Source organism: Cetorhinus maximus, chromosome 1 (genome assembly GCF_964194155.1).
Source record: "Cetorhinus maximus chromosome 1, sCetMax3.hap1.1, whole genome shotgun sequence".
Classification (NCBI taxonomy): domain Eukaryota; kingdom Metazoa; phylum Chordata; class Chondrichthyes; order Lamniformes; family Cetorhinidae; genus Cetorhinus; species Cetorhinus maximus.
The window spans coordinates 4,026,994-4,043,003 of record NC_135879.1 but is presented as its reverse complement, the minus strand read 5'-3'; the positions used below and the strand labels follow the sequence as shown (position 1 = coordinate 4,043,003).

Sequence of the window (16,010 nt, the reverse complement as noted above, 5' to 3'; positions counted from 1 at the left end):
CTTGTTCCAGATTTCGCCCAGTGCCGCATCAAAAACAACTTGCATTTATACAGTGCCTTAACCTAGCACAGGAGCGATTCAGACAAAATCCGACACAGAGATATCAGAACATGTGACCAAAAGCTTGGCCCAAGAGGTCATTTTTAAAGGGGCGACTTAAAGGAGGAGACAGAGGTAGAGAGCGAATTCCTGAGTTTAAGGCCCAGGTAGCTGAAGGCACAGCCACCAGTGGTGTGGCACAGGAAATACAGATTCACAAGAAGCCAGATCTGGAGGGGTGTAGAAATCTCAAGGGTGTTGGAGGAGAGAGGCCATGAAGAGAATTTTAAAATTGAAGAGCTGCCAGATCGGGAACCAATGGAAACCAGTGAGCACAGGGATGATGAGTGAATGAGAATCGATGTGAGTTAGGATATGGGCAGCAGAATTTTGGATAAACTCAAGTATATGGAGGAGGCAAGGCTGGAGGTGACCAGGAGAACACTGGAATAGTCAAGTCTAGAGGTAATAGGAGGGTAAACAGCAAATGTAAAACAGCTTAAGCACAGAAATAATATTCTTGCCAATAGAACTAAACACCTAATAATACAATGTCAATGTATTACAAGAAAGAGCACTCAAGATATTAAACTATGAAGCAAAATGATATCCAAAGATTGGGCACCCGAATAGAAAATAATCACAAGAAAGGTCTTCTATATCAGTTGGATTTAATTTTAATATTTTATTCTTTCATGAGATGTGGGCATCGCTGGCAAGGCCAGCATTTGTTGCCCACCCTTAATTGCCCCTGATTTGAATGGCTAGGCCATTTCAAAGGGCAGTTAAGAGTCAACCACATTGCTGTGGGTCTGGAGTTAATTGTAGGCCGGACCAGGTAAGGTTGACAGATTTCCTTTGATCCCTAAAAGACATTAGTGAACCAGCCACCATCACTGAGACTAACTTTTAATTGAATTTAAATTCTAGCAGCTGCAAGGATTTGAACACATGTTCCCAGAGCATTAACCTGGGCCTCTGGATTACTTGTCCAGTGACAATATCACTACGCCATCTCCCCCTATAGTCAGGGTCTATTGCTAACAAGGGTAGGGATATCTCACAGTTAGGAGATCCTATCTAAAGACATTATTGAATGGCTACTAATAGTATATTGAGAAGATATACAATGAAGAAGAATGCATTTCTAAGCAGCCAAACACATTGTCAACAACAGAATTTATGAATTGACATAGTTGATAAGTAAGCCAAGATGCTTAGCCCCTGAGTTCAACTCATTACAAATACATACAGATGCTTTCACAATGTCCTTGTGATATCAATTCCCAAAGCTATTCAGCTAGCATCAACTGTAGACTGAACGCACCAAGATTTTTTTAAGACCAGCAGTTAACCCTCAGTAAAGTCAGTTTGATAGCAAGAGATCACCACTAGCTTGTTGCTGGTATTTGTGTCAAGTAGAAACTGGGTTGGATACAGAGCAAAACAATCCTCTGCCTTAATTTTAACCTCATAACAACATCACCTATTGCACCTGGTCTGATATTTCCATTTCGCACATTAGAATCCCTTTTAATTGGGCCTAACCGGTTTGCTCTTCGAAACAGGCAGTGTAGATTCGATGGGCTGAACGGCCTCCTTCTGTGCTATGCTGTTCCATGATTCTATGAACTCTTTATGTGAAGAGATTTCCCTTGCTCTCTGTTCTAAATCTGTCACATTTAATCAATGTGTCAATATAGTGACAATTAAAATTTAGGATCTTTCTACTCTGTTTCCTCATCTTGTTCAAATCAAACTTCATCCCATAATCTTCTATGGAAATGGGGAGAGAATAACAAACTGAATTAAACTTTGGTTTGAAGGGAGAAAACAGAAAGTAAGATCTTACTGTGTTTCCTGTGACCTATGATTCTACAGGGCCTTTCCTATCCTCAGGACCCCAAAGCACTAAGTTAATGAAATTCAATGTTGTCACTATTGTAGGAAACACAGCAACCATCCTCAAACAACAATGTGATAATGACCAGATAACCTTTTTTTTTAATGATGTTGGTTGAGGGGCAAATATTGGCCAGGACACCAGGGATAACTGCCCTGCTTCCTCTTCAAAATAATGTCACCCGAGATGGGGGTCTCAGTTTAATGTCTCATCTGGAAGACAGCACCTCCAACAGTGTAGAGCTCCCTTTGGTGTGTCAACCTAGATGTTTGGGCTTAAGTTCCTGGAGTAGGACTTGAACCCACAACATCTTGACTGGGGCGAGAGTGCTAATCATTGAGTCACTCTGACATGGCTGTGTCAGGATTAAGGGCCTTTGTCCAGAATGATTGGGTGGTTAGTGGTATCCACAGGGTTCACTTCTGGGGTCACTCCTGTTCACCATGCATATTACTGATTTAGATCCAGCTGATTCTAGTAGCTGAAGGGTCAAAATGAGGGGCCAGAGGTACAAGATTAAATATGAGTGGTGTAGAACAAGAAGGCAGGAAAAATCTTCTCAGAGTTAATGGAATCATGTAGCACAGGATGAGGCCATTTGGCCCATCAAGGTTGCAATGGCTCTTTTGAAGAGCAAAGCAGTTCCATTTACCCCCACCCCCTCTCCTTCCCAATCACTCCACATATCCCTGCAATTTTCTCTCTTTTATTCAATTATTTTTGAAGACTATCATTGAATCTGTATCCATCACCCTATCAAATAGCGCATTCCAAATCCTAACCACTTGTTGCATAAAGAAATATTTCCTTATTTCACTTCTGATTCTTTTGCCAATCACCTCAAGTCTGTGTCCTCTGGTTACTGACCTATCAGCCATGGGAAACAATTTAGTTTTGTTCTAAACCCTTCATGATTTTAAACGCCTCCATCTAATCTCCTCGTAGCCTTCCCTGGTCTAAGGGGAAAAAAAAATCCCACTTTCTCCAGTCTGTAATCCTCGTCTGTGGAATCTAAACTTCCTCTGCACCCTCTACAAAGCCTTCACGTCCTTCCTAAAGTCTAGCGACAACGGGCAGCCTTCTCCTGACAACTTTGGCACCAAATGGGGGTCCTGAGCTCACACATGCCGGGGGCTCAATCCTCAGGGAGGCATGACAGGCGGGTGCCGGAGGCTGGAAGCCCAATCCACAGAACCGGCAGCTCTGGGGCCTCGGCAAGCCCATGGGGAGAACTGGGCGCTGCTGAGGCACATCAGAGATGGTGAGGGCGCCTCAACATGGAGGCACCATCGCTGGCCAATGCAGAGGGGCTGCACCTAAAGACCCCTGAAGTCGGTCAGGTTGAAGAGAAACCCATCCGCAGCATCAGACGCTGCGGTGACTGTGGCCTTTCCCCCAAGCGACCCCGTCATTGGGACATGAGGTTTCCAGCTCCGATAGGGAGGCCCCATCCGAGCAGTCGGCAGCCTCCACAGCCGGCAAGGTTGGCTCCACCAATGGGAAAGTTTGGGCGACGCTGTAAAATTGTCCCTAATTGGGGCTTGAGCAACCCTAAACTGGCCTCCAGGAACTGGTCAGCCAATCCGGTTATTAGCCTGAGCTGGGAAAGTTCTCCGGCTGCTAGAATGGAATCGGGTAGTCATCCCAATGTGGCCCCCCCCCACCTCTATTTTTCCTGGCTCCCCCTCTAATCCTGTTTCCACAAGGCCAGGAAAATCCAGCCCAATATTCGAGCTGGGGCAGATCTAGGTTCTTATGTAAGTTTAACATAACAAAATTAGTTTGGAATCTGAATTTAATTTGGAAGTGGGATCGAACCTGGGCAACAGCAGGGAAAGCTCTGAATTCTAACCAGTATACCACAACAGTCAGACATTTTCACACTGGCGCTCACAATGTTCGGTTATATTTTCTAAAAGTTAATTAAGATAATTATCACAGAATTGTTATGGTGCAGATGGAGGCCATTCGGCCCATCACGTATGCACTGGATTATACTGTTAACACATTCATGGTTTACAAACTAAAGGATTAGAATAATGACTCTGGTGTCAAGTTTTGTTGATAATTCTCCTATGCAGCTCGCTACATTGAGGATGCTTCATAAATGTAAATTAATTTTGTTGTTATTATGCTAGCCAATCATCTATCATGTTCCTCGGAGAGACTTAGATGTTTCAGTTAAGTGGTGCAATCTGTGAAGTTATACTAACCTGTTCTGAATTCCTGCCAAATCATCAGGCACTCCAAAAAATATGATTCCCAGAACCAGCCCCAAGAGAAGTACAACCAGCACCTAATGAAACGAGAAAAACTGGTTAAGAACAATTAAACATTTGATTCATAAAATCTGGAATTGGAAGTTAGGGCAGGATTTTCCAGTCCCACCAAGGGTGGGCATGGTCGTGGGAGGGGCGGGAAAATTTTCCCATCCCATCCGCGACGATGCCCGTTGCTGGCTGGACCGGAGAATCCCCGGCCTTAGTCTCAGTAAGGGCGCCACGAAACTGTCACCGATTGTTGTAAAAACCCACCTGGTTCACTAATGTTCTATAGGGAAGGAAATCTGCCGTCCTTACCTGGTCTGGCCGACATGTGACCCCAGACCTACGGCAATCAGGAATGGGCAACAAATGCTGGCCTTGCCAGTGACGCCCACATCCCACTGAAAGAATTTTAAAAAAATGAATGTTTTGGTGGGCTCGTCCAATATGGGCTGCTTCCTGGTGCCTCACATGAGTGCGTGTTCTCCATGCCTAAGCCAAGGAGAAGAGCTTTGGAAACACCACGGCTCATCTTGGTCCCACCTCTGCTTGATGACATTGCACATACATTCCAAACACTTTCCAATGGATAATCCATCAAGAGCTTCAACTCCAGCATATTGACCCTTCCCTCCCTTAAAAGGGGGCTTAGACCCCAGCGCTTCCCACTATTGCACTTCTTCAACCAAGAATCACCTTAGTTTACTCAGTAACAGTTTGCTGCACAATAATTACACAGTGCCATGGAACTTTTAAACGCTGAAATTTGAAGTCAAGCAAGGACATTAAAATCAGTCGGCGCTCAAGTCAGTGCTAATGCGAGGGGAGCGCTAAATTCAAAGAAAGAGGGGTTTGCATTTATATAGCCCCTCCCTGCCACACCTCAAATTTACTGATCCAAAATTACTGCTCTACTGCCCTGAATCGCCATTTTCTACACGGTGTCTATTGATGCCGCTGTCTCACTCGACGGCTGGGATTTTCAGGCCCCATCGCAGCAGGTTTCCCCTCTGGCGGGTGCGGTGAGTCATCCAAATCTCTGTTGACTTTGGCAGGACCGGAAGATCCCTCCGGTGGGAGGGGTCAGGAAGTCCCGCCCCAATGAGTTGGAGGCAGGCTGGGATTTATGGCAGGACTCATGGCAGAGAGCTCATTGCACAGCGGACGGAGGCCATGAGACCTGTCTGCTGAAACAGATTTCTCACCGCGCCTAATCTGCTTTTCCACCAAAGCTCACGGAATGAGAGCTCAAAACCTCTTTTTTGAAGACTCATTTCCTGATGGTTCACTTGGTTCAAAGTCAAAAACCTTGCCAATGTTTTCCAATGTATAACAGGCGCCAATTTACTATCAGCCTGGTTCAGGCCGCTGGCATGGATCAATTTCACCCCGAGAGTCCACTCAAAATGTCTCTATAAGCTGCAGCAAAATCTCCCGATCACAAAAATAAAGCAGGATCATATTGTCAGGGACATAGAGTGAGTGGAGGATAGTTACATAATACAAATAATGTCAGGGGGAGATGGTGGCGTAGCAATAATGTCACTGGACTAGTAATCCAGAGGCCCAGGCTGGTGGAGTTTGAATTCAGATTAATAAAACTCTGGAATTGAAAGCTAGTCTCAGTAATGGTGACCATGAAACTATCATCGATTGTTGTAAAAACCCATCTGGTTCACTAATGTCCCTTTAGCGAAGGAAATCTGCTGTCCTTACCCGGTCTGGTCTATATATGACTCCAGACCCACAGCAATGTGGTTGACTCCTAACTGCCCTCTGAAATGGCCGAGCGAGTCAATCAGTTTAAGGACAATTAGGGATGGGCAACAAATGTTGGTCTTTCCAAAAAACACTTACATCCCACGAAAGAAATAATGAAAATAAAATGTTGTAAGATCAATCTCAGTCACTCACAGCAGTGAGGTCTCCAAGTGTCACTGATGGGGAAATTCCTAAATCATCTCCATATTGGTCATGAATATTGGCATCATTAAATGCAGCCACTTCTAAGACACTGATTGACCTATTGGGTTGAATTGGTGAGGTCTCTTCCTGCTGATGATCTTTTCAGCAATTCAAGTACACTCTCCCATCCTGCCCACTGATAACTTTTACATCCCTGTGCTTTGCTGTGGGCTGCTGTTCATTGTTCAATGCCTGACTTGGCACTCTAACTTTAATCATGGGCCTCTCTTCCTCTGATGCTTTGATCTCACTTACTGGGAAGTAGGTCAAGGCCAGGCCAAGACTGTAAGGAGCACGCCAAGCTCAGGCAGTCCGTACAATATCAGACTCTTAACCATACCAGAATTTAATACTTAGTACTCTCAACTCAAGAGGGTACCCTACTGTACAATTTACTTTAGCTGTAAGCCTCCTTTACCTCCCTGCTGCTTTCACTGCCACTAAACATTTCACCTTCCCCAACAGCTCTCCTCCACCATCGTCACAATGCTCTTTCTGGGTTCCAATTTTACCCATTGCTACTCCTCCCACAATGTCACCTTGTGTCATACTCCAGGGCTCCAACCTTTGCCCCCTCTCTTCATTATTTACACGTTGCCTCTTAGCAGCAACCTCTATTATAATGAGTTTGTTTCCATATGTACATTAATAACACTTAGCTATACCTTTCCACCTCCATTATTTACTCCACCACTGTTAATATCCCCTCTCAGGCTTTAATAGCTACATCCCAATTCTTTACTTCAATTGTGCTTTTTCTCGTTCTCTTCTTCTCATCTGCTCAGTGACCATCACAAGTGTTGACTCACCTCAGTGGGTAACATTCTTACCCTTTAACTCAAAAGGTTGTGGGTTCAAGCCCTATTTCAGAGGCTTGAGCACATGGGCTACAGTGACAGACAGTTCAGTGGCAGTACTCAGGAAGCTGGTGCACTTTTGACAAGATCTTTAAAATGAGGAGTCACCTGCCTCTCCAAGTAGAAGCTGAAAGATCCCACAGAGCTGCTCAAAGAAAATCAGGGAGTTCTCAGTCTTCTGGCCAATGTTTCTCCCTCAATTTCGAACTTCAACAAAAAAAGCAAGTCTTTCATTTGATTGGCTGCCCCGCTATACCATGTTTGCCGACGTAAGGACACTGATTGTGCTTCAAAACAATTCAGGTGAAGCGCTTTGAGATTTAGTAATATCTGATAAGGCACTCTATAAGTACAACTCTTTCCTCCTTTATTTTTGTAAAAAGCTCTACTTGATCAGAAAAAAACCAGAGAGTAAGTGAGAGCAATTTCTTTACTTTGAGTTTCAGCATCACTAAAACAGTGGTGAGATTCCGTTTTACCTGAGCAATTGAAGCCTGGGGACTCCGAAGGTGGTTTTTGACGGATCGCTTAGTCACCCATTTCAGTTGGTGAAAGAATGACGTTGCATATGTAATCTTCCTAGAAACTGACGCAGAATTTCCAACTTTTCCCTGAGACAGCTTCTTTAATTCAGACATCATTTCACTGTGATAGGTGGATTTGGAGTATTCCTCTGCGAGGTTGTCTGCTATGGTAGTTTCTTTCTTTAAAGCAGATGAATCAAGAGCCAATTCTATGATAGGAGGAAAAATAAACACTTTAATAAGTGCTTTAATCAAACCTATAGCATTTAAATTGAAATAAGTTAAATGCAGTCAGCTTTGCAAAGATCGGTATTTCATTGTCTGGCTCATCATTGAAGGGCATGAAAGGCGTGAAGTTATTGTATTGGCAAGCTAAACCCGGCACAGAAAGTGAAGTCTTGTCAGTTTCAGTCCATGTACCCTGTTAATGTGCTGAGAAGTGTAAGTAACTGCCAGATCACCTCTCTTACCACTGAAAATGAACTCTTCCAGATGTGAAGTCTCATTCCTTCAGGTTTTAATTGCTGTTGGAAATTTTTCAAAATACTCATTTTAAATTAAAACTTTTCTTTTTACCTTTCCATTTGGTCCATTTTTTCCCTGTCTCTTTAATTCTGATCTTTCTTTCCCCACTTTATTTCTCTTTTTGTACCTGATATAACATTGAATTCACCCACGCTAAGGCCAGAATTTCATGCAGAGCAGCTGGACTTGCCCCGGTTTAATAGTCAGTGCCGAGCCTGCTTCTGCGCGGCTGGGAAACCCCCGAGTTGATTTAATAGCCATCAGGCTGTTAACTGGCTCAGTGTGAGACTCCCAACACACCCCCATCTGGAAGGAAGTCCTGCCTCCAATTTAATCAAATGGGAGCTCTCCGAAACTTGTTGGTCTTCCGGTACAAAGAGTTGCCCACAATCGAGTGTTGCAGACTGGCACATTCCTAGGTCCTGGACTACATACTGAGGGACGCACTAAAGCTTAGGGCAGCTGCACAGAGGTGCAATGGGGAAAGGCCACCGACTAAAGGACTTTCAGACATAGCACACTTAGGGGCTGAAATCTGTGTAGAACCCCTCAGCCTACATGTCCGACATGGCACATATACTGTAAATATCAAAAGTATTGAAATTGTATTAAGGCATCTCAGAGTGCAACATGCTATATGGAGGAAAGTTGAATTCTATTGCGCTTCCTGTAATATTCAATTTGAAATGTTTCAGAATGTACCTTCACAAATTTTTGGAAAAAAAAAACGGATCAGAAGAAAGAAGTCAGACCAGACCAGGTCTAGCATCGACCTGTGTCCAAACTGGTCTGGAGAGTAAAGGCCATGTGTGACTTGTAAACTATTGCCTGGTTGTTATGTATTCATTTATTACTTAATAAATCCTCTTAATTTGTTACACCAAAAGCTACTGTCTGCCAACTTTTTGTCTCGTCAAGAACCTCAATTAAGGTTCAAGTAATTTACAAAACCTGAAAAAAAGTGTTGTTTTCCTGCCAGGCAAATAGCTATCGGAGTTAATCTGCTGTGAAAACACACAGGACGTGACATACTCTGGGGAGTAAATCTTGTAATAGGGAAAAAGATACATCCACGGTGGTACATGATGGTATTTCAGGGTCGATCAGTGGGGTGGGAGGTGGAAATATTACAAAAGATTATCATGAACAAAGAATCAATATTGTCTATTTGGGCCTCATTGTACACACTATACCTGGATCGAAGTCTATAACTTTATGTGCATTCACTGCAGTTGAGTCTCCATTGATAATATCGAGGAAAAAGTCAGCAGGGTTGTTGAATAGCTCGCAGCTGTGTCCTGTTTAAGAAAACAAAAAGAAAAGTTAAAAAGCAAGAGCAAATGTTAGCCCCCCAAAAAAACATAATTAAATTGATTAATTTTGCTAAAGCATTATTGACAGTTTGGGTTGTCCAGTCCTAACAGCTCTAGGGACTGTCAAATCAACCAACAACTTACGGCATTTCACAACCCACGGGATATCTCTGGGCTATAGAATCATAGAACAGCACAGCACAGAAGGAGGCCATTCAGTCCATCAAGTCTGCCCTGGCTCTTTCAAAGGGCAATCCAGATGGTTCCACTCACTCACTCTTTCCCCATACCCCACTACTTTTTTTTGTCCTTCAACAATTCATTCGATTTCCTTTTGAAGGTTACGATTAAATTTGAATCCACCACTCTCTCAGACACTGCGTTCCAAATCCTAACTAGTCGTTCTGAAAAAAACAAACGTTTTCCTCATGTCACCTCTGGTTCCTTTGCCAATCACTTTAAATCTATTCCCTCTAGTTATTGATCCTTCAGCCACTGGAAACAGCTTCCCATTAATTCTTATATCTAAATGTTTCATGAGAAGATGGCTAGCTTCTGATGAGTTGTGTGGAGGAAGGTAAAATGCATCAGTCGCATAGAAACTTAGAAGATTGGAGGAGTAGGTTTTTCGGCCCTTCGAGCCTGCTCCGCCATTCACCATGATCATGGCTGATCCTCTAGCTCAGCGCTGTACTCCCATCCCCTCCCCATACCCTCGACGTCCTTAGAGTCCAGAAATCTATCTATTTCCTTCTTAAATATATTCAGTGACTTGGCTTCCACAACCTTCTGTGGTAGAGAGTTCCACAGGTTCGCCACCCTCTGAATGAAGAAATTTCTCCTCATCTCAGTCCTGAATGGTCTACTCTGTATCCTGAAACTGTGACTCCTTGTTCTAGACCCCCAGCCAGAGGAAACATCATTCCTGCATCCAGTCTGTCCATCCCTGTCAGAATTTTATATGTTTCAATGAGATCCCCTCTCATTCTTCTAAACTCCAGTGAATACAGGGCCTAGATGACCCAATCTCTCCTCACACGACAATCCTGCCATCCCAGGAATCAGCCTGGTGAACATTCGCTGCACTCTCTCTATGGTAAGTATATCTTTTCTTCGGTAAGGAGACCAAAATTGCACACCACACTGCAGGTGTGGTCTCACCAAGGGTCCTTATATCATCTCAGGTACATGTAAAAGATCCCAAAAGCACTATTTTGTAGAAGAGTAGGTTAAGTTCTCCCCGGTATCCCGGTCAACTTCAATCCCTCAATCGACATCACAAAAACAGATTACCTGGTCATTATCACATTTCCGTGTGTGGGAGCTTGCTGTGCCCAAATTGATTGTTGCATTTCCTGCATTACAACAATGACTACACTTCAAAAGCACTTAATTGGAGCTGTAAAGCTCTTTGGGATGTCCTTAGGTTATGAGGGCACTTAGAAAATGAGACCACATCTGGAATACTGTGTACAGTTTTGGTCTCCTTATTTAAGTAAAGAAATAAATGTATTAGAAGCAGCTCAGAGAAGGGTTACTAGACTGATAGCTGGGATGAGGGAGTCATCTTATGAGGAAAGGTTGGACAGGCTGGGCCTGTATCCATTGGAGGTTAGACAAATGAGAGGAGATCTTACCGAAACATTTAAGATCCTGAGGAGACTTGACAGGGTGGACACTGAAAATATGTTTACCTTTGCGGGAGAGATTAGAACTGGGTGACACAGTTTAAAAATAAGGGGTCTCCCAATCAAGACAGAGATGAGGAGAAACTTTTTCTCTCAGAGGGTCATGAGTCTTTGGAACTCTCTTCCCCAGAGAGTGGTGGAGGCAGGGTCATTGAATATTCCTAAGGCAGAGGTCTTGACTAACAAGGGAGTGAAAGGATATCGGGGGTAGGCAGGATAGTGGAGTTGAGGCCACAATCAGATCAGCCATGATCTTATTGAATGGCGGAGCAGGCTCGAGGGGCTAAATGGCCTACTCCTGCTCCTAATTCTCACGTTCATATGAAAGGTGCTATAGAAATGCAAGTCTTTCTTTTGAACTTTGCCATAAGACTGAACTGGGGTGAGATGTTGTAGCAAATAGTTCGTCTCAGTATTTTACATTTAAGAGCTCCTGCCTTTTTAAACTGGAATCTGAGCAATAATCTATTGTTTCATTTACAAACACTCACCGAGTCCTGAGAAATAATCCAATGCCTCCTTGGCTGGACCATGGAAAACCAGTCTGCCACTGGCCAGAAGTGTCAAGCTGTCAAACAGCTTAAAGATAGAGTACCTGGGCTGGTGGATTGAGAAGATGATTGTTTTACCTTTTCTTGACATCCTAAGAAGAAAAATGCCAAAAGTAAACATCATGACAAATTCTCATCCAAGTTATTCACAACAGGTGTCTCAAACCTGAGGGTAGTTAGCAACTTTTACCCTGTGAGAAACGCTAAAGTTAACTTGAGGTGGCTGACAGCAGCTACCCCAGGTATTGTTTGCTTTTGAGCATCCAACGAGAACTTTCACTGATACAGCACTCTTAACATGCTAAGGGAGCAATTATCAAACAAAATTTGACACCAAGCCATGTAAGGAGTTATTGGGACAGATGGCAGGGAAATTGGTTAAAGCTGTTGGTTTCAAGGATCATCTTAAAGGGGACGGAAGTAGAGGGATGGAGCAGTTTAGGAACGGAGTTCCAGAGCCTCAGGTCCAGGCAGCTGCAGACACGATTGCCAATGGGGATGTTCAAGGAGTCAGAACTGGAGGAGCTCAGAGATCTCAAAGGCTGTAGAGGGCTGGTGGAGGTTACAGAGATAGGGAGGGAAAACACCATTGGTATGCCACCCAAGTACAATTGAATAATTAATTTCCTATTTGAAGGAGGCAGGTGGGAAGAGGAGGACAGACCTCAACGCTTTCCCTAGAAGAGTTTTTTTTGGCTTGCTGGAGCAATTTCGGGCAGCTATTCCTTCCCGTTCTCTGCCTCCATTGTGCGTAAGGCCCCTACTGTTCTTTGACAGGACAGAAATCGGGAATATTTAAACACACAAAAGTGGCAAAAGAAAATTCAGCAAAACTTCTTTATCCAAAGAATGTGGAATTCCCCTACCACAGAGGGTAGTTGAGGTGAATAGTGTAAATACCTTTAAAGGGGAAGTTAGATAAACACAAGGGAAATGGAATAGAAGGATAGGTTGTTAGGGTGAGACGTAGGGATGGGAGGAGGCTCTTGTGGAGCATAAACACCATGGGATGGGATGGCCTGTTCCTATGCTGTAAATTCTTTGGAATTCTGCATCATGAGCAGAATTTTGCCCCCGTTGGCGGGGATGTTCAGGAGCGGGCGCGCCTCCGATCGTGGCATGCTGCCATTTTACGTGGGCGGGCCAATTAAGGCCCGCTCAGGGTGACGTCCGCCAGGAAGCGCTGTGCGCTCCTGTGTGGATGCGGGGGTTGGGGGGGTATTCCCTAAGCCGAGAGTGCGCTCTTTCACGTATGCGGGCAAAAGAGTGCACTCGTCTCCCTGAGGCTAAGTGCAGCCTCAGGGAGATCGGCGCCAAATTCAAAAATGTTAAATATAGAAAAATAAAAATTCCCTGATACTGTCACCTGAGTTGGGACATGTCCATGACTTTTAATTAAAATTTTATTAAATTTTTAAAAATCTACGTGAAACCTCATCCCGCCCGTGGATGAGGTTTGATGCTTTTTCTGAAGCCCGCCAGGGCTCCCGGCCTGCCCGCCAACCTTAAGGTTGGACGCCTTTAACAAGTTCAATTACTTTTTAAATGGTCTCAATAGGCCGTTGACAGGTCAGTGGGCGCACAGCTGATTCGGCTGCACCCCCGCCGACCTGAAAATTGAAATGACGGGGGGTGACGTCGGGAGTTCCGCCCAACGTCATCCAGGGTCATTTTACCCTTCGGTGAGCAGGCCTCACCCACACCCCCCACTCGCCGGCCTCAATATCCTGCCCCATATGGAAGTTCCAAGAGTTGAGAGAAAGAAAGGCAGGAGGAACAAAGTGTGAAAACTGTGTATGTGGAAGTCGAACTATGTACAAAATTTCAGGAAGGCCACACCTCCTGTGAATAATAATATTCATTAATATCTAACTCTAGTGAAACATTTTGTGCCAAAGTTCTGTAAGCACTGAAGGTGAGAATACTTGGCTAAACGTTGAAGTTGGTTTTTTAAGAATAACCATGTCAGAATACTTATTAACTTCAACTATGGTGATAACATTTACAAAATAGTTCAATTAACGAAAGTAACTGCTTTCTAGGTCATCCTGGTGATGGTAAGAAGTCAGTAGTAGAAGTAAGGGACAGAGGAGAATGTGGTCACAACCCTACTCGAGTTGAATAACAGGGTAATATTCTTCTGTCCCGATAACTATCGCTTGGCCATTGCAATTGTTTTAATTTATGCTCGACTTGCCCAACTCAGTAAGAACCACTTACTTACCAAGCATAAGGACCAGGATTTTCATCCTCGAGGCAGATGAGCCAGGCAGATTCCTGGCTCAGCCTCGCCTGCCCAACTCAGGAGAAAGTGGGGGGGTGGGGGTGGGAGGGGGGGGGGGGTGAGGGGGAGGTGCTGCAGCCAGGGAAGCCACTGCAGGAAAGATTTCAGAGGCAGCTGCAGAGGATGCTGGGTGTGGAGGCAGGCTGCTTAAAAAAGGCCAACCTCAGTGCTGTGGGACTTCATCCCAGTTGTAATGAAAAAAGTAAGGCCCTCTAGCCCCCACCTTTAAAATCCAGACACACTCCCCATGCCCCATCCATCCATGCCATCTCAAGCCCCTCCAGCCCCTCCTCACGCCAAACTATGGCACTTCCCATGGTACCTTTCATGCCCATTCACCCACTAAACACTGTATAGAAGCAATGAACCCTATAGTGACAGTAGGATGTGTAAAAAAAAAGCTTTAAAAAAGTTATTAATTGGTAACTTTCCACTTTCTTAAACAAAGCTCCTGTAACCAATAAAAATGTCAATCACCCAGACCCTTCAAAGTATCAATAAACCTCTTTGTCCTGTATAATTAAACATTGTGCAATTGACAGAATAGATCAGAGAGCAAGAGCTGTCAAGAGTGCATAGAGACTTGGCTAAGAGCCAGACATCCAGTAGACTGTTGAAACAGTTCAGTTCCAGAGAAAATATTGCTTTATTGACAACTTTTGTTCTCTGATCTCCACTGTCAATTGCACAATGTTTATTTTCACAAGGTTAAGAGGTTTCAAGTGCTTGCAGTTTCAGCCATTGATACTTTAAAGAGTCTGGGTGACTGAATAGCCTACTCCTGCTCCTAAGCCTCATATTACTATACTCCTATGGTCCTTAAAATAGAAGTTCCATACAGAAACTACATTATACCTTATGTGGCATCCCATGGAAAATGATATAAGCTCCCCAGAAATTCTATAAAGTTTTCATCTGTCTCCCCGCAATTAAATAAACCATGAAGTTCTGGAGACCGATGTTAAAAATTCTCTAGTTATAAAGTAACCACGTTTTATAACCTTCCAGACTCAACACTGATTTCAATCATTTCAGATCTAATCACTGCTCCCATTTTTCCAGACACCCGGGAATGATCCTGCTTTTCCCATTGACACCTCCTCTAGGCCGATCGTCTGTTTCTTTACTCGTTCTGTTACCATCCTCTTTTGCCTTGCTCCATCATCTCTTTTGTCATTTAATCTCTCCTGCCTTCCACCAATCAAACACCTTCCCTTCTGTTCTTCTCCGTCCACAGCCTGACCCCCTCCCCCTCCCACATCCACCCACTTCCTCCCTTTCCCTGTCTCTGTACTTGCTTAAAACCGGTTACATCTCTTAACCTCTTCCAGGTCAGATGGAAGATCATCAACCTGAAGCGTTAACTCTGTTTTTCTCTCCACAGATGCCGCCTGACCTGCTGAGTATCATTCTCTGCAATATTCCTCTGTTCTTATTTCCGATTTCCAGAGTCTACAGTGTTTTTGCTTTTGTTAAAACTCAACCAGTTGGTTACATGAAGACACCTTTGTAGCAGCAACAGGACAGCAAGTGCTGTGCTTGCATCCAAACCGGTGGTCGGTTCGTCCAAGAACAAAAGCGATGGGTCAATGATCAGTTCCATTCCAATATTTGTCCTCTTTCTTTCTCCACCAGACACTCCCCGAATTAACATGGTTCCAACCTGTTTCAAGCATGAAAAGGGAAAAAATTACTGGGGAGAGTCCTTTTCCTCATAGCTCTTTCTGACAATGAGTGCATCTCTGTAAAAATACACTCATTTTAAAAAGAAACATACGCCGCCAATTCGGAATCTTAACTCAAGGAGGCTGGAGGACAGCCAGTGTGAACAACGCCATGCAAACCCTCCAGAAATAAATAAACTTACATCGCTACTGCACCTTTCACAACCTCAGAATGTCCCAGGGCAGTCTGCAGCCAATGAACAGCCGTTAAGAGCATAAGAAATGGGAGTAGACCGTGCTGCCCTTTGACCCTGCTCACGGCTGGTCTTCTGCCTCAACTCCACTATTCCTTGGGGCTGAATTATTCGTCACGCCAGCAGATGCCCGACCGTTGAGGGCAAAATCCAGCCCTCGATCCCCTGAGACACCAAAA

General features: G+C 44.2%; 1 protein-coding gene across 1 annotated transcript in view; it reads right to left on the bottom strand.

Annotated features, from left to right (window-relative positions):
- The window catches only part of abcg2a (ATP-binding cassette, sub-family G (WHITE), member 2a), a 43,480-nt gene that overhangs the window by 10,855 nt on the left and 16,615 nt on the right, over window positions 1-16,010 (bottom strand). Inside the window, exons 4-8 of the mRNA XM_078562594.1 lie at window positions 15,419-15,576; window positions 11,570-11,721; window positions 9,271-9,375; window positions 7,508-7,761; window positions 4,156-4,238 (exon numbers count right to left, since the gene is read on the bottom strand). Coding sequence (XP_078418720.1) covers window positions 4,156-4,238; window positions 7,508-7,761; window positions 9,271-9,375; window positions 11,570-11,721; window positions 15,419-15,576 — 752 coding nt within the window. The remainder of the gene's footprint in view (window positions 1-4,155; window positions 4,239-7,507; window positions 7,762-9,270; window positions 9,376-11,569; window positions 11,722-15,418; window positions 15,577-16,010) is intronic.